This window comes from Symphodus melops (assembly GCF_947650265.1).
Source record: "Symphodus melops genome assembly, chromosome: 13".
Taxonomy (NCBI): Eukaryota; Metazoa; Chordata; class Actinopteri; order Labriformes; family Labridae; genus Symphodus; species Symphodus melops.
The window spans coordinates 972,946-989,432 of record NC_136703.1 but is presented as its reverse complement, the minus strand read 5'-3'; the positions used below and the strand labels follow the sequence as shown (position 1 = coordinate 989,432).

Below are 16,487 nucleotides of genomic sequence, written 5' to 3'. Positions count from 1 at the left end.
TGAAAGTTCAGACCGGAAGTTGACGATGTAGCATAATGTAGCATACTAGCTTGACGTTAGCCAGTGGTGAACGTGATGAACCGTGTTTCTCCTTCACGGTGATTTATAAAAATAAATAAAGATGGAGTCGTCTGAAAGCCCGTCCGGTCAGGTGGCCGATGTGGAGCAGGAAGCTACACCGAATCCCGTGGACGTGGACACGGCTGTGTTCGTGCTGGGAGCCGGGGTGACGGCCATCACTCACCCGCTGCTCTACGTGAAGCTGCTCATACAGGTACAGGGAGCTAACGAAGCTAACAGGCTAACAACAACACACCCATCCCTGAGGAGGACACCCAGGGGTCTCACCTCTGAGGAGGACACCCTGGGGTCTCATCTCTGAGGAGGACACCCAGGGGTCCCATCTCTGAGGAGGACACCCTGGGGTCTCATCTCTGAGGAGGACACCCAGGGGTCTCATCTCTGAGGAGGACACCCTGGGGTCTCATCTCTGAGGGGGACACCCTTGGGTCCCATCTCTGAGGAGGACACCCTAGGGTCTCATCTCTGGGGTCCCATCTCTGAGGAGGACACCCAGGGGTCCCATCTCTGAGGAGGTCACCCTGGGGTCTCATCTCTGAGGACACCCTGGGGTCTCATCTCTGAGGAGGACACCCAGGGGTCTCATCTCTGAGGAGGACACCCTGGGGTCCCATCTCTGAGGAGGACACCCTGGGGTCCCATCTCTGAGTAGGACACCCTGGGGTCTCATCTCTGAGGAGGACACCCTAGGGTCTCATCTCTGAGTAGGACACCCTGGGTCCCATCTCTGAGGAGGACACCCTGGGGTCCCATCTCTGAGGATGACACCCTGGGGTCCCATCTCGGGGGTCCCATCTCTGAGGAGGACACCCTGGGTCCCATCTCTGAGGAGGACACCCTGGGGTCTCATCTCTGAGGAGGACACCCTGGGTCTCATCTCTGAGGAGGACACCCAGGGGTCTCATCTCTGAGGAGGACACCCTGGGGTCCCATCTCTGAGGAGGACACCCTGGGGTCCCATCTCTGAGTAGGACACCCTGGGGTCTCATCTCTGAGGAGGACACCCTAGGGTCTCATCTCTGAGTAGGACACCCTGGGTCCCATCTCTGAGGAGGACACCCTGGGGTCCCATCTCTGAGGATGACACCCTGGGGTCCCATCTCGGGGGTCCCATCTCTGAGGAGGACACCCTGGGGTCTCATCTCTGAGGAGGACACCCTGGGTCTCATCTCTGAGGAGGACACCCTGGGGTCTCATCTCTGAGGAGGACACCCTAGGGTCTCATCTCTGAGGAGGACACCCTGGGTCCCATCTCTGAGGAGGACACCCTGTGGTCCACGAGTGGAAGGACACATGGATTTAAATAAAGTAAATTTTTAGTTCTTCAACTATTTACAACCCTAAAAAAACAATCTGTTGCTCTGTATTCGTGGTTCTAAAAGAGGTGAGAAAGGTCTTTCAATGGATCCTGGTACCCAAGGGCCCTCTCTGTTGCCGCTGTGATTTCCAGCAGATTTTATTGTATAATGTTTGACAAAATTAAAGGTGAATTCTGCCAATTTTTCATTGAGAAATAAGAAATTTGAGTAATATTCAGTGTTATATTTTGAAAAATCTGAGAGAGGTGAGAAAGATATTTCAATGGATTATTGTACCCAAGGGCCCTGTAAAAAACAGTAAAATCTGCTTAAAATCACAGGGCCACTGGTCAGGGCCCTTGGGTACCAGGATCCATTGAAATATCTTTGTCACCTCTCAGATTTTTCAAAATAAAATACTGAATATGACTCACATTTCTTAACTCTCAATGAAAAACTGGCAGAATTCACCTTTAATTTTCTCAAAGACTAAACAGTAAAATCTGCTGAACATCACAAGGCTAATGGTCAAGGCCCTTGGGTACAATAATCCATTGAAATATCTTTGTCACCTCTTTTAGATTTTTCAAAATAAAATACTGATTATAACTCACCTTTCATGTCTTTTTGAAAAACTGGCAGAATTCACCTTTAATTTTCTCAAAGACTAAACAGTAAAATCTGATAAAAATCACAGGGGTAATAGTCAGGGCCTTTGGGTACCAGGATCCATTGAAAGATCTTTGTCACCTCTTTTAGATTTTTCAAAATAAAATACTGAATATAACTCAAATTTCAAATGTCTTGTTGAAAATTTAGCAGAATTCACCTTTAATTTTCTCAAAGATTATACAGTAAAATCTGCTGAAAATCACAGGGCCTTTAATTTTCTTAAAAAATTTTTTACAGTAAACTCGAGGGCTAATAGTCAGGTGCATCAGGTGCAATGATCCATTGAAAGATCTTTGTCACCTTTCACAGGTCTTATATTTTGTTATATATTAAAACATTTAAATATGACCAAAATATCTCTCCTTGAAATTTAGAGTCAATTAAACTTGAAATATCATTAAAACTGTTTAGAAAAATACATAACTCTGTCAAGAGCCATAATAATTAATGTAATTCACTGTTTATTTTATTGTCATATTTCGAAAATATGCAGCCGTTCTCCTGCTTTTTGGGCTCTCCAAGCACCCATACCGTCAGTCCCTGAGTAGACACACATCGTATGTCGATCGGGCGGCTGGCTTGACCGCAGTCTTGAAATCTGATTGGTCCCCCCAAATCCAGATCTGTCTTCTGTTACATGCTTTATTAATCCCAGAGAGATTCTGGTTTTCCACTTTATTATTGAGAGACCTACTTCTTTGATTTGTTTAAAAAGATGATCTCAGGACCAGGACCAGGACCCTGACCCTGTTCTGTTGTTTCCAGGTGGGTCATGAACCTCTTCCTCCGACTGTGGGCTCGACCATGTTTGGACGCAGAGTCTTATACCTGCCCGGCTTCTTCTCCTACGGTGAGCGACGTCTTCTCTTTCCCCCCGTAGTCTCATGGCTTCACTGGACCTTTGTGACGTTGTGAAGACGTTGACAGGAGATGAATTTGTTTTCAGCACAGCACATCGTAAAGGTGGACGGGAAGAGGGGACTCTTCCGCGGCCTCTCGCCTCGCATCGTGTCCAGCACCATCTCCACCGTGGTCAGGAGCAAAGTCAAGCAGGTGAAACTGACGAGACGTGAAACATGTCCAGACCTGTTTCCACAAAGCGGTCCGGGGGCGTAAATATCACGAGACGTCGCAAACAATAACAAGAAGAATATGACGATACGATGAATAATTTATTACAATCATGGACAATGAAATGAAACATCACAATGTGTAACTGAAACATAAAAAGCCTTTCACTCGTTTGGTGTCCAATCATCCCGCCGTCTCCTTCAGACAGGCGCCATTCTGACTGTTATCTTATGACACACCCACTTCTATGAAAACATGAACTGTTCCTTTAAGAAGGCTAAAACGATGGAGGTTGTTTTATTCAGCAGGTGGAGCGTCTGTCAAAGAAAGGCGACGTGCAGACTTCTCTCAGGAAGGTTTTCCAGGAGGTGAGCGATCACACGATGTCAAACAACATTTGAATTCTTCCCGTTTATTTTGTGACCTTTAAACACGTCGTTGTTTTGTCTTCAGACGTCACAGGAGATGATCATTCAGTGCCTGTCCAGAGTAGCCACTCATCCTTTTCATGGTATGTCTAAATGAAGCCAACTTTAAAATCCTGCAGTTCCTGGAGTGTCCACTAGAGGCTGGCTGCAGTACCTGGAGTGTCCACTAGAGGCTGGCTGCAGCAGCACAGGAAGTCACATACACACCCATTCAAACAGCCTGTTTTTACAGCAGACATGAACATGTTTACAGCCTGCTTCAAAAAACCAAATAGGTGTGATTAGCTCATGTCTCCATCCACACACACTGTACGGGGGGGGAATGTTTTGATGACTCAGCAGTTTTGATTGGATGAAGGATCAGAGTTATTCACAATAAGGCGTGTAGCTGAGCTGATTGACAGGTGGGCGCCGTGTAACGGTTTGTCAGGAGGCTTAAAACCCGCCTCAGCTCTCAGCCTGTCGTTAGCTTGACTCAGAGTTAGCCTGAGACAGCATTTAAAGACCGCCGTCCATGGGGACTCTGGCGCCCCCTGCAGGAGCAGACAGGTGATGTCGTGCAGTAATATTTACAGTCGTAGTGAAAGCCTCCTCCTGCTCCTCCTTCAAAGTGACTCAGAGTTTGTTCTGTCTCCTCTCACAGTCATGTCGGTGCGATGTATGGCCCAGTTCGTCGGCAGAGAGGTCAAGTACGGGTAAGAGGAAATATTTATTACATCAGCAGTCATTAAAAAAGTGTATAAACTAAAGTTTTAGAGATTTTATAAACTATATCTCTGTTTTATGATTGGTCCCAGTTGTGCATTTTTACACTTTTAGAGATGAGACGTGATTTATCTTTAAGATCCCCTGAGACTCCTGATGGTTAAACATTTGATTCGGCGCCAAAAAAGGCGTTAAAAAAAAGTCAAAGGTTAAACACTGTGGACTTATTAATCATCCAGAGTCAAGAAACTACACATCCCATAATCCATTGCGAATGATCCCTCTTCGTCTTAGTTGTAGCTGTCGTGTTTGAACTGCTCAGACACGCGGTTGAATATATGAACGACGTTCACGGCAGCAGAACGAGGGGAAGGTTCTTCTTCGTTGGTTTTTCTTCTCTTCATGAGTGACGGCGTGTTTGTGTCTTTCAGCGGGATGTTCAGCTGCATGGTGAAGATCTTTCAGGAAGAAGGCGTCGCCGGCTTCTACGTGTAAGTCCTCATCAGGAAACATGTAAACATGTGGTGAGCGCCCTGGTTTCTGACGGCGTGTTGTTGTGGCGTGCTCGCAGAGGGATCGTACCTCACGTGTTGGGAGAAGTCCTCTTCCTGTGGTGCTGTAACCTCCTCGCTCACTTCATCAACACCTACGCCGTGGACGAAAGCGTGAGTGCTCGACTCTCTCACAAAGATGGTGGTCGTCTTTAGTGCGGCCTTTCAGGTAGGTCGGCTGCTGCACGCCGCCGTCGACCCCGTGTCTGTGTTCCTCATGGTCTCTGCACCCCGCCCCTCCTGGACGAGCCTGAACTCTCTCACATCCTGTCGTGACCTGATGATGTCATGACCACACCCCCTCTACGTCCTCTCTGCTCGTCCTATCAGAAAGGCCCGTGCTTCACGTTTACAAACGCTAAACGTCCTGCGGCGTGCAGAGCGATGGCGTTCACTCTGTGGTCTTTGTGTTTCAGTTCAGGCAGGCGTCTGCGGTGAGGAGCTACACCAAGTTCGTGATGGGCGTAAGTTCAGACCGCCGCTCCTCCTCCTCCTCCGCAGAGTTAACCCTTTACTGACCGAGCTCTCCTCTGCAGATCGCCGTCAGCGTCCTGACGTATCCGTTCATGCTGGTGTCCGACCTGATGGCGGTCAACGACTGCGGGTGAGTCACTGCGTCCGTTTGTCCATCAGGTTTGTTGACGTGACTAATGTGGGCGTGGCTCTGTGTCGTCAGTTTGGCTGCAGGTCTTCCTCCTCGCTCTCCCGTCTTCAGCTCGTGGCTGCACTGCTGGAATCACCTGAGCCGACAGGTAACGCCTCTCAGCCGCACGGCGGCGCCCTCTTTACACAGTCGTCACACGTCACATCCTGCTCGCCACAGTGACCACGCCCCCACTTTGATGGAACAAACTATGTTACGCTTTTAGTCTTTAGCGCTGTAACGAAGCGGCGCCGTCACTACCGCCTAAAGACATCACTGTTGATTCCACAGCGGCGTGCGTTGGCGTCCCGGTCTGTGACTTCCTGTTGCGTTTTGGTTTTGTGAAACTGCAACAGGCCACGCCTAGCGGGAGCGCCACACACATCCTGCGTGTGCGTTTGCAGCCCGTCTCGTTCACTACACAACGCTTCAGAGCGAGTGAGACAGGAAGTTAGACATTAAAACATCCTGTGTATTTTCAGAATAAAAGACTCTGCTGTTGAGCATATTTAATCAACCTTACGTTCATCCATCTTTTGTTCTTCTCATCTGAAAAGTTTCATTTTGTGAAGAAGGTGAAACATTCAGGAGGGACGCCGTCATTCTAACGGGTCGTGTAAAGTCGCTTTGTGTCACTTCCTGTCAGGGTCACCTCTTCAGAGGATCCAGCTTCTTTTTCCGCCGGGTGCCCGTGAGCGCCGTGCCGCCCATCGAGGACTGACATCATCACTTCCTGGGACGTTCTTCGTCCTCCACAGACTCGAGGAGGAGGAGCCAACAGAGGCGTTTCTCTTCATCCAACCGTCAGGCTGCTGAGGCTCATGGGTAATGGAGTCCTTCGTCCTGTGAGAAAAAAAAAATCTCCAAATGGAAACATTTCCAACCTTTTTTTTTTCCCCCTGAAGTCTTATTTATGTTTCTGTCTGTGTGGCGTGTGGGCGCACTGTTACCCCCCCTCCTCCTCCTCCTCACGATGACCTCTGAATCATGATGTCACAATGCAACATGTGCACGCCTTTATGAACACGGAGAACACAACACAGCGCTCTCCAGACGAAGGCGGTCCACGCCGTTCATGAACTGTACCGTGACAAAGCGTGCCAGAGGCGAGGAAGAGGAGCGCTCGCACTCGTCACAGAAACTGGACTTTGGCGGTGAAGCGTTTGATTGGGCGCTGTGCGGTTTGTCTCGTGTGCGCCCTTTAATCAAAACTGATAATCACATGGAAATAACACGTTTGTGTGAAACATCTGGATGGTTTTAGTTAAATATAAATATTTATGAATTTATAATAAAGAGAAAAGAAACGCATGAAGGTCCCTCGAATTAAACTTCAAGTCTTACTGATGATGTGAAATACTGAACGTGTGCGTCACCATCTTAAAGAAGTGTGCTTGGTTTTTTTCTATTTTCTTTTCAGGCATTTTTTTTTTACTCTGTCGTCTGCAGTCTGTGTCGCGTTGAAATGTGTCCCCAGAGGACGAGTTAAAGCCATAAATTGTTGTTCGATGGATGTTTGAGTCTGTTTGTCTTTTTTCTATTTCTGTTTGAAGTCGATTAAAAACGTTTGCTTCAACAGTTCATCAGATCGTGTCTTCAGCTCTCACAACCAGCAGCAGGGATGTGAGACGGTTTGTCTGCGTGCGTTTTCCAGGACACCGTTTATAATCAAAGATGGAAGACGGTACTTTGAGTTGCTGTGACGTAATCGTGGCGTCGGCGACACTCGACCAAACGTAAGAAGAAAAGGACACGGTGGAGGAAGTGCAGAGTAATTCATTGTCAAATAGCAGAAAACAAACATCAGCCTCTCGCTACAAGGAGAACAGTGGTTTAAATAATGTACACCCACCTTCCCAAACACCCGCTCCCCCACATCTGACCCCCACACACACACACACAGGTGACCCCGAGCGCACACACACACACACACAGGTGACCCCGAGCACAGAGCGCACACACACGTTGCACACGTCTCGTGTAGAAAACAACATACACATCATTGCATCGTGTCTACTGAGCATGCTCACATCCTCACCTGCAGATTTAAACTGCACACACACACACACACACGCACACACACACACGCACGCACACACACACACGCACAGCTCTATTGCTTTAAGCGACTCTTCAGCTGTTTGGTAGAAAGCATGCGGAGCAGAAACTAACAGACAGCTGCTTTAAAAAACGTGACCCCCCCCCCCCCCCCCCCCCAATAGAAAACAGCTCCACGGCGTGCTTCTCTAAAACATGTTAAATGTGCTTCATCTACAAACTACCTGAATACATCGAGCGCCACGTGACAGACGAGAAAAAAACCAGACAGAGCCGAGACTACGGAAGCCCATTCACGCCAAGAAAGACGAAGACAAGAACGACTTGATGAGAACAAGTTTAAAAACTGACGACCTCCGAGGAGTCCACGTTTTGACTTCCTGCAGATTCTTTATTATTAACCCTTAAAAATCTGAAAAAAACCCAAAAAGGTTTTAAGTCACTTTTAAGCATCTCCTGCAGACGGGTAATGGCGCCCTCTGCTGTCTGCCTTTCACATCGCATTAAATATCAAAATAAAAAATGACATGACAAATAAAACCAGATGTCCTGAAAGCGTTCTCTTGATCTCTGCAAAATATAATTAAAAGAAAAATGCAGAGTCGTAGTCTGCAGGTGTTTTATGTTCGCACGACGCTTCTTTTCACTCCGCGTGCCCAACTTCAAAATCCTTCAACTTTTCAGAAAGGCGGCGTTCTTTTCTCTCTGTAGTTCAGTCTCCTACAGATCGTCCTCGCTCCGCCTCTGATCAGGAAATAAACTTTAAATATAAAACGTGTGGTTAAAAAATGTCGCTCATGCAGCGGCCCTATTTAACAGACTGTTGCCATGGAGACAGGACGGGCGTGCAGCACTTCTGACCTGCGATCCCAGACAAAGACAAAGTCTCTCGTCTTGTTTTTGGTCGTAATGGGCTTCCGTATTTCACCTCGCGCGCCGGGAAAAGCAAAAGAGAGATAAATGAAAGCGTGGTGTCAGGTCCAGGCGACATTCACACAAACAGCATTTTGGAATTATTGTGTCAAAAACCAAACTGTCTCTGTGCCCCCGTTTCTTTTACATTCATTTTGAACATGACAGCATTTTGGATATTGTGTTCACTGTGCTTACAAACTGCAAAGAGAAGTGAAAAAACAACGTGTGAAAGGTGGAGTCGTTGTTTAAGAGGTCGAGCGTCTTTAAGAAACACACAAACATTCAGAGTGAAGAACGTAATGCTAACCCTCAAAAACATAACTGAAGGAACTCGTGTGGTGTGAAGAACGTAATGCTAAATGCTAAGAGCACAATAGACCATCAGACAGCAGACACATCAGCTCGCCGCACGGCTTCGAGACGGGAACAGACGAGTGCAGACGTGTGCAGAATCAGCCCAATGCTCAGACATTATAAGTTCAGATATTTGAGCAGGAATCAGAGATCCCACTTCAGTCTCAGATCTTAAATGTGCAGACGTTCGAGGGGAAACGTCGACTTCAGATTGCAGATTCTGCTGTCACACTTTGACTTTTCTAAATCCATAAAAACACACAAAGCAAGCAAACATTTACCGAGCTGTAGGCCTGACTGGACTGGAGTCGCATTTAACAGTTTTAAGGTGCTAAAGGTGTCAGAGAGAGAGGGGGGGTTGGGGGGGGGGGGTCATTGCCAAAATGTAACAAGACTCGACAAAATGCATCATTCTCTTCTAATCAACGAGCACACAAACCTTCGACCTGTAAAAGTTTGTAAGAAGCGACAGATGAAACGCGGTTCAGCTCACAGTCTTTGGTTGGGTGGTCTGAAGGAAACCAAGAGGAACATTTGGACAGAATCCCTGAAGAGCACCTGGTCACCTTCAAGTGGACACTAAAAAAAAACAGGAAAGTTTGAGTTGATGAGTGGACGAGTGGAAAGAGAGGAGGAGCCCTTGGTAGATCCAACAGACTGCTGCTGGTTCACAGAGGGAATGTAGATGATGCTGGTATCAGGAATGAAGGCGTCCCACAGAATCCTTTAATCCCAGTTCAGTTCTCGCACACGAGCAGGAAGAATTAAAAAAAAAAAAAAAAAGGTACCCTCGGAAGAATCAGAGAAAGAGAAGACTGCGGAGGTGAAGGCGGCAGTTCCTACGGCGGAAAGCAGCAGATGAGAAAGAGAGCCCTGTTATTATTGGTCCTGAGGTCACGCTCAGGTATCAGAGAGTTCTCCTCTCGGGGTTTGGACGACTCGTTCAGGTGTCACCGTGCTGTCGCTTTAAATCCTGTGTTGACCGGCTTCATCTCTTCCCGGACTTCATGTAGGACGGAATGGCTCCCCGAGCCGTGAGGCCCTCGAAGCGTTTGTAGGTGTAGTTGACGAAGACCCAGTCTTTGTTCTTCAGGTCGGCCTCGGTCTGGTTGGACACCGGAGCAGCTGGAAGAGGAGGAGAAGGTGTTAAATGATGAGAGGGAGGAGTCAAAGCGAGGTGAAGAGGAAGCTGCGGCGTACCGGTGGGCGTGAGGATGTCTGAATCGGGGAACTCGTCGAAGTTCGAGGTGTCGTCGATGCTTTTGATCTCGATGGGGATGGCAGCTGGTCTCTCTCTGTGAAACACATCAGGTTTAAGTCGAGTCAGGTGTGGCTCAGCCAATCACAGGCCGTCTATTCAACTATCTGATCCTGAGTGACCGTCTGTTCAGCTCCCACCTGATGTGATCGTAGTCCACTCCCTCGAAGAACGGATTGGACTTGATCTCTTCGACTCCCGCGGCGCCGATCCTGTGCTCCTCCTCGCAACAGAACCTGCAGAACAACACGACATCACTTTAACGCCTCGACCACGAAACACAAACACTTCCTGGAGTTCTACGTCAGACGGTGCGGAGGATTTCTGGTGATAGTGGGAGAGTTCCTGCCTGAGGATGAGGTCTTTGGCCTTCTCTGAAATAGGCACTTCTGGGGGGAAGATGAGCGTCTCTCTCCAGTTCATCACTTTCCTGTACGTCTCCTGAGGCGTCTCCGAGCAGAACGGAGGGTAACCTGCACGCACATCAACCGCCGTTAAGATCACGTCAAGCGCGGTCCGAAGGCCCCGACGGTGAATCAGCTGGACTCTCTTACCTATCAGCATCTCGTACATGATGACGCCCAGGCTCCACCAATCGCAGAGCTTGTTGTATCCATTCTGCATGAAGACCTCGGGAGCGATGTAGTCCGGGGTCCCCACTGTGGAGAACGCCTGACGGAGAAGACGAGCAGGTTAGAGGTGAAAGAGAAACAAAGTCAGACGGATGCTTGAACACTTCCTACCAGCTGCCTCCTGTTCCTCTTCCACGTCTCTGCTTTCCTCTTGGAGTTCATGTTCTGGAAAGCTGTGGAGAGCAGACGGATGAGTTAGTGACGCGTTCGACCCGTCACGGTGTTTTATATTTTCAGTTAACAAACGTGGTCGCCTGACTTTGCTTGCTGAGGTCGCTGGGCAGGCTGTGGTTCAGGTTCTTGTAGAACTCGGTCCGGTGAGCTCTCTTCAGACCCGTGCACAGACCAAAATCTGACAGCTTGACGTGACCCTGCAAACACCACACGGTTATGACAAGGGGGAACACTCAGACAGTGCAGGTGAAGGTGATGCTGAAGGAGGACCGACCCTGGAGTCCAGCAGCAGGTTGTCTGGTTTGATGTCTCTGTGAATGAAGCCCAGCTGGTGGATCGAGTCGATGGCCAGCACCGTCTCTGCGATGTAGAACTGGGTGGCTTCTTCTGTCAGCGTGTCCTTCTTCATCAGCAGCGTCATCATGTCTCCTGCAGCACAATAAACAGCAGACATGAACCCTCGCTCCCGTCTTCATCGACACAACACAGACCTAAAGCGGGTTTTCCATCGGCTCCGGTCTTACCTCCGGGCAGGAACTCCATGATGAGGTAGAGGTTCATCTTGTCCTGGAAGCTGTAGAACATTTTGACCACCCACAGGCTGTCTGCCTCCACCAGGATGTCCCTCTCAGCACGGATATGACCCACCTGACAACGCACAGTTTTTAAAATAAGTCCCCAAACACCCGACACCCGGGTTCATGTTGCCGCGTGCATCCTGCCGCCTCACCTGTTCTTTCTCCAGCATGTCGGCTTTGCGGAGGATCTTCATGGCGTAGACGTGGCCCGTGTCTTTCTTCTGCACCAGGCGGACCTGAGGACAAACACGGAGACGCTCACGTCAACCTGAAACCTCCGACGTGTCCTCAAAAAGGTTTCACTGATAAACCGTGAACATGAAGAATTAAAAGTGCACGTGTTGTTGAGCTGACAGTCTGCGGACTTCAGCCTGAGCGGACAGAGACTCTGTGGTGAGTCACTGATTAAAGAGAGAGAGGACTGAGATGTGGGAACGAGCCTATAACAGCTCGGCCAGAATTAAAAGACATTTCTGGTGTAAATATTTACAGCTCTGATTACTGAAGGTTTGATTTCATTAAACAGACTTTTATGTCCCTTGAGAGTCTCCGTAGTTTCTGTGGCAGTAATCCGGTTGGCTGCACACACGTCATGTATGCTGAATAAAACTGAATTTTTATTTTTCTTAGTTTATTCAGACACACAAACATAAAAAACTCGTCGACAGCGGCTGCGTCTGAGAGTCGGGAAAAGAACATGTGCGAGTTACTCGGGTAGTAACGTCAAGTACTCGAGTACCTGAACGCGTCCCAGACGACAGAGCAGACGCACACAGGAAGTCATTCACACACCTCCAACAGTCTCACACGAGTCTTTCAAGAACGGTTCTTACCTCCCCGAAGGCTCCTCTGCCGATCACCTTGAGGGACTCGAAGTCCTCGAGACCGAGTCGGGTGCGTTTCAGACGCAGGAACTCCGTCTCTTTCCTCGCGTGTTGAGAACGCCGCATTCGTTTCTGCAGGAAACAAAAGGTGTTAAATGTTAGCAGCAGCAGCAGCAGCAGGCGACGGGATCATCACGGGCAGGTGTTCGTCACTCTCACCTCTTCATCAGCCAGACCCTCCTGGTCCATCACCTTCTCCAACTTCTGCTGCCTGAAAACACAATCTGACCGTGAGCGTCACAGGTGGAGGTGAACAGTGATTCAGAGAACAGGCTGGTCGAGATGATGTCAGTGCGTTTCGACTAATAACAGATGTGTAGCTGATGTGTGTCAAAGAAGAGAAAACCATTCTGAACACCTTCAGCCGTGTTAACACCCACACGCGTGAGCTACACGTGGTTCTGTGTGACGCACCGACATCAAGGTCGATACACTTTTCAGCAGGTGGATCAATCGACGCTACAGCCCCGGCTAGTGGCGGGAGGCTGCATTGCAGTTTGAGCGCCACATTTGACCGCCAGCGAAGGCCTTTTAGAGTTTGTTTAACCGGGTGTGCGTGGCCTAGTGGTTGAGTTTGCACCATGTACAGGGGACAGAGTCCTCAAAGCGTGCGGCCCAGGTTTGTATCCAACCTGCCTCCTGTCATTCCCCACGCGCTCCGTCTCTCTCAAATAAAGACAATAAAAGCCCCAAATAAACCGAAAAATAATTAATTGTTTTGACCAACCAGTAACTCTCGTACCTCCTTCCAAAGGTCATGACCTTTAACCTTTAGGTCAACCATAACATTGACGTGTTTCCAACTGAATCATTTACAATACTGACAACATGACACCTAAAGGATATCAGCGACATGCCAATCACAAAGGAGGAAATTAAAACTTCAATCTGAAGAGCACGCTTGTCAGAGTAGTCCGTGTCGGGCTGATTACTCGCCCGCTGTCACCTTCTGTAGAGCCGCCCGTTTCTAAAGCATGTCATCAATACTTTGTTGGGAAACAGATCCGCTCGGCTCTGTGAAGAGTCAAAGCACAGCGCAGCACGGATCAGATGTCAGAGCTCACGTGACCAGAGGGAGAGGAGGTGACCCAGAAACATGTAAATAAACCTCCAACTGACACGACGTGCTCAGAGACCGAACGATCGAGTTACATCCAGAAGAAGTCAGACGGAGAGCAAACAGACAACACCTCGCTGATGGCGCGGGGAACCTACGGTTACCTTTTATCACCTCCACGCACTATAAACACTCTGTTATATCAACCATCTGAATGCAGACCAACATCAGTCACCAGGAGACGCTGCTGAACGCTGCACCGCGACCTCATTCACACAGACCAAAGATCTGTGATACAGCTTTAAAGGTTAAGAAATGTAACCAACATTTTCATCTTTTTCAAAGACTTATTTTTTTTAATATTTCATTGTGAGAGACAGGACAGAGAAATGACCGACACAAGAGGAGGAACGTGCGATGCCATCGTTCTCTTTGCTTTAGTGACTTTAGTGCTGAACTCTGTGTTGCTCTGGATGTGCATTATTACACAAGAAAAGACTCAACTCTTATTTTTAATTACAAGTTTACATAAATCTTTATTAAACTCTTGTCTAACAAGTGACAAAACACAGATTTTAAAAACGTTTATTATGCTTATTTTCTCTTTGTGGATAAACTTCTAAGAAGGAGAAGCAATCTTTTTATTTTTAGTATATTAGATTATCTTCAGTCTGTGACAACAACATAAATTATGAATCATGCACAAAAGTCTCGAGCAGCCACTCACAGATTATGACACAGATGTGCGTCTTACCTCATCTCTCGCTCCTCGTGCTGGGCGATGAGGTTACTGTAGAAGTTCTCCAGGGTCACTTTGGCCATGGTGACCCGCTCCTTGGTGTGGTTACTCATGGAGGAGCATGAGCTTTGGCCCGTCATTGCCATGCTTTACCTGGAGAAGCACCAAAACAAACAACAATGAAGTTAACGGAGAGCTCGCCCACAGTACAACACATCGTCATGGTAACAACATGGAAACTCATGTTCATCCAGACTGCTGCCACGTTAGAGACCACTAAGGAGCGAGGGAAGATGACTAATAAATGGACGACTGGACCAAAAAAAACGTCTGCACTGTGAAACAAAAAAAAAAAACCCCTGTAGTTATTTTAATGTCAGCTGTTACAACACACAGCTCAGCCCTCAAAGTTGGAAGTATGAAATGAGGCAGAAAAAAAGAGGAAGGAGAGCTGCTGCCTGAACAGAACGACGTTGATAACGTTGAGACATGCTGTTATGAAGAAATGATGATGAAATCTGATGGGATGTGTGTCAGGTCTGTGTGTGTGTGTGTGGCACGTCTCTCAACAACAGAGTGAACCAGAATGTCCCCATCAGGGATTAATAAAGTACTTCAAAATAATTAAAAATAATAATGTTGACCTCTCTCAGTCAGTGTTTACATGTTTAACATATCTATAAAATGTGTGTAAACAGGTTTGTTTACTTGTTTAATATATAAACTACATGTATACAGGTTTATAACTCCAGCTGTGTCAGTCTGACGTGGAGGAAGAACCTGGTGAATATGTCTCATATTAACCGACATGTTAGACTCCTACACTTACATTAGCAGAGTTTAGTTCCTCCACAGCGGGTCGAAACCTCCTCAGATAAAAACTATAAACGTTTTTAACTTCTTCTCTCTCAGACAGTGTAAACAACACGGAGCCACCAAAGTCAATTCAGCCTCCAAGACTGAAACAAGTCATTCAAGTCAGCAGTTAATGAACTCCAGCCAAACTTGATCTTATTTAAAGTTAGAAACTCGAGCGAGTCGATCTGGAAACTTATTAAAAATGAGTTTTACCTGCTAACAGCAGTTAGCTGGCTAGTTAGCTATTAAAGTTAAAAGCTGCGTCAAGCTAGGATGGAAGGTTCGGTTAGCGAGTAATGCTTCCTTCAAAATAAAAGCAATATACTTTATTCAAGGCAATTTGACCGTCAGTTCTTTGGTATGAGTTTTATTTTGAAGGCACAAACCGGAACATCCCTTCATTAGTTTTCGCTACCATGACAACCTGAAGTTAACCAAAACGAATAGCTAAGGGAAAGTTAGCTGGTGGATGTTAGCCACTTATCTGCTACAGCAGCCTGAGTCGTTTTAAAACAGAACAGTTTAAGATACAACACGTCTTAATTCACTTTTTGAACGAGAACAAACTAAATAAAACACTCAAAGTCAAGTTTTCTGTCGCTTTCCTTCTCTGTTTTGTTTGATAGTTGCTCTTTGTTCGCTTACCTTGGTCGAAGGTGCGGTACTGTCTGCCTGCCGTCTCTTCCTCGACTCTGCGGATTGTTGCGTCACCACAAATTAGAACTCAACACGACCTCTAGTGGCCAAACCGAGAATCTAGTATACTCTCTTTTTCTGCTAGACTTAAAATATTAGATCTATATATTGAGTATTTTCTACCACATTCTGTTGAATCTGAAGCATTAAACATTTTTTTTTTAAATTCTTTATTAGTCAAGAATAAACAATAATGAAGCCATAACACTGTTATAAGATGTCACCTGATCTAGTTTGTATTTTTAATTTGCGTTGTAATAATAATTTATGGGACAAATTGTGCACTGTGTGCATGTCAGTGTTCATACAGACTTACATCTTGAAGTTACTGGCTATTGTTAACTATTTGTTTGATGCACATTTCTTTTTACATTTTTATCTAATTCAGTTTTGTACTGTGCTTTTCTTCTGCTATCCTGCTTTGCTGCTTTAACACTCTAAATTACTGTTTTGCCTGAACTATAAGACAGAGACATTCTACTGTCAGTGCAGTTTGCTCTTAGACCTTGAATATTAGTGAAATGAGTGAGTAGAGATGACCAAGTCATCGCTTGGGGTCAGGGGTAGAACTGTTAGCTTGGCCAGCAGGCTGAAATGACTAAATGGGCGAGTTACAGTATAAACCATAGAGTGTCAATAACAATAAGTGAAGCCACCCATCTTGTTAAAGCGGGAGAATTTGGAGTCCCATCAAATAACAATGATGGTCGCTGTTTAATGGGGCCCCCTGTGAATGTTTACCCGGGGCCCCGACAGGCTCGATAATCTCCGCTGGTTATATCTGTGACTCTGAACTACAGACGAAGAAGAATTATCTAAAAGATGTGGTTAAACA

General features: G+C 46.9%; 2 protein-coding genes across 4 annotated transcripts; one reads left to right on the top strand and one right to left on the bottom strand.

Moving 5' to 3' along the window:
- On the top strand, positions 1-6,745 carry LOC306833836 (mitochondrial carrier homolog 1-like). 2 transcript variants are annotated; one of them, XM_079359410.1, is made up of 12 exons: positions 1-274; positions 2,817-2,901; positions 2,998-3,104; positions 3,431-3,490; positions 3,576-3,633; positions 4,194-4,245; positions 4,687-4,746; positions 4,827-4,920; positions 5,223-5,270; positions 5,343-5,410; positions 5,483-5,558; positions 6,096-6,745. In XM_079359410.1, the coding sequence occupies exons 1-12, from the start codon at positions 122-124 to the stop codon at positions 6,168-6,170; spliced, it is 936 nt and encodes a 311-aa protein (XP_079215536.1). In that variant the 5' UTR covers positions 1-121; the 3' UTR covers positions 6,171-6,745. The 2 variants fall into 2 exon arrangements, with proteins under 2 accessions (XP_079215536.1, XP_079215535.1); XM_079359409.1 differs by having other exon boundaries at positions 3,428-3,490.
- Positions 6,746-7,209: 464 nt separating this feature from the next.
- LOC306833799 (serine/threonine-protein kinase 38) lies at positions 7,210-15,687 on the bottom strand. Of its 2 annotated transcripts, XM_079359333.1 has the most exons (14): positions 15,602-15,687; positions 14,114-14,251; positions 12,462-12,513; positions 12,252-12,374; positions 11,571-11,654; positions 11,365-11,488; positions 11,115-11,269; positions 10,926-11,037; positions 10,778-10,839; positions 10,589-10,706; positions 10,384-10,507; positions 10,175-10,270; positions 9,977-10,071; positions 7,210-9,901 (listed from the first exon to the last, which is right to left on the bottom strand). In XM_079359333.1, exons 2-14 carry the CDS (start codon positions 14,242-14,244, stop codon positions 9,765-9,767), a joined length of 1,413 nt encoding a protein of 470 aa, XP_079215459.1. In that variant the 5' UTR covers positions 14,245-14,251; positions 15,602-15,687; the 3' UTR covers positions 7,210-9,764. The 2 variants fall into 2 exon arrangements, with proteins under 2 accessions (XP_079215459.1, XP_079215458.1); XM_079359332.1 differs by having other exon boundaries at positions 7,210-10,071.
- Positions 15,688-16,487: the final 800 nt, after the last annotated feature.

What these genes read in the sequence shown, in the direction of transcription:
- LOC306833799 (XM_079359332.1), bottom strand. Translation starts at nt 14,244, where the DNA reads ATGGCAATGACGGGCCAAAGCTCATGCTCCTCCATGAGTAACCACACC. An exon ending in ACATGCTGGAGAAAGAACAG is followed by an intron (nt 11,489 to 11,570) that starts GTGAGGCGGCAG and finishes GTGCGTTGTCAG; the next exon opens with GTGGGTCATATCCGTGCTGA. An exon ending in AGAGGAACAGGAGGCAGCTG is followed by an intron (nt 10,707 to 10,777) that starts GTAGGAAGTGTT and finishes CTTCTCCGTCAG; the next exon opens with GCGTTCTCCACAGTGGGGAC.
- LOC306833836 (XM_079359409.1), top strand. Translation starts at nt 122, where the DNA reads ATGGAGTCGTCTGAAAGCCCGTCCGGTCAGGTGGCCGATGTGGAGCAG. An exon ending in TCAGGAAGGTTTTCCAGGAG is followed by an intron (nt 3,491 to 3,575) that starts GTGAGCGATCAC and finishes TTTTGTCTTCAG; the next exon opens with ACGTCACAGGAGATGATCAT. An exon ending in GGAATCACCTGAGCCGACAG is followed by an intron (nt 5,559 to 6,095) that starts GTAACGCCTCTC and finishes ACTTCCTGTCAG; the next exon opens with GGTCACCTCTTCAGAGGATC.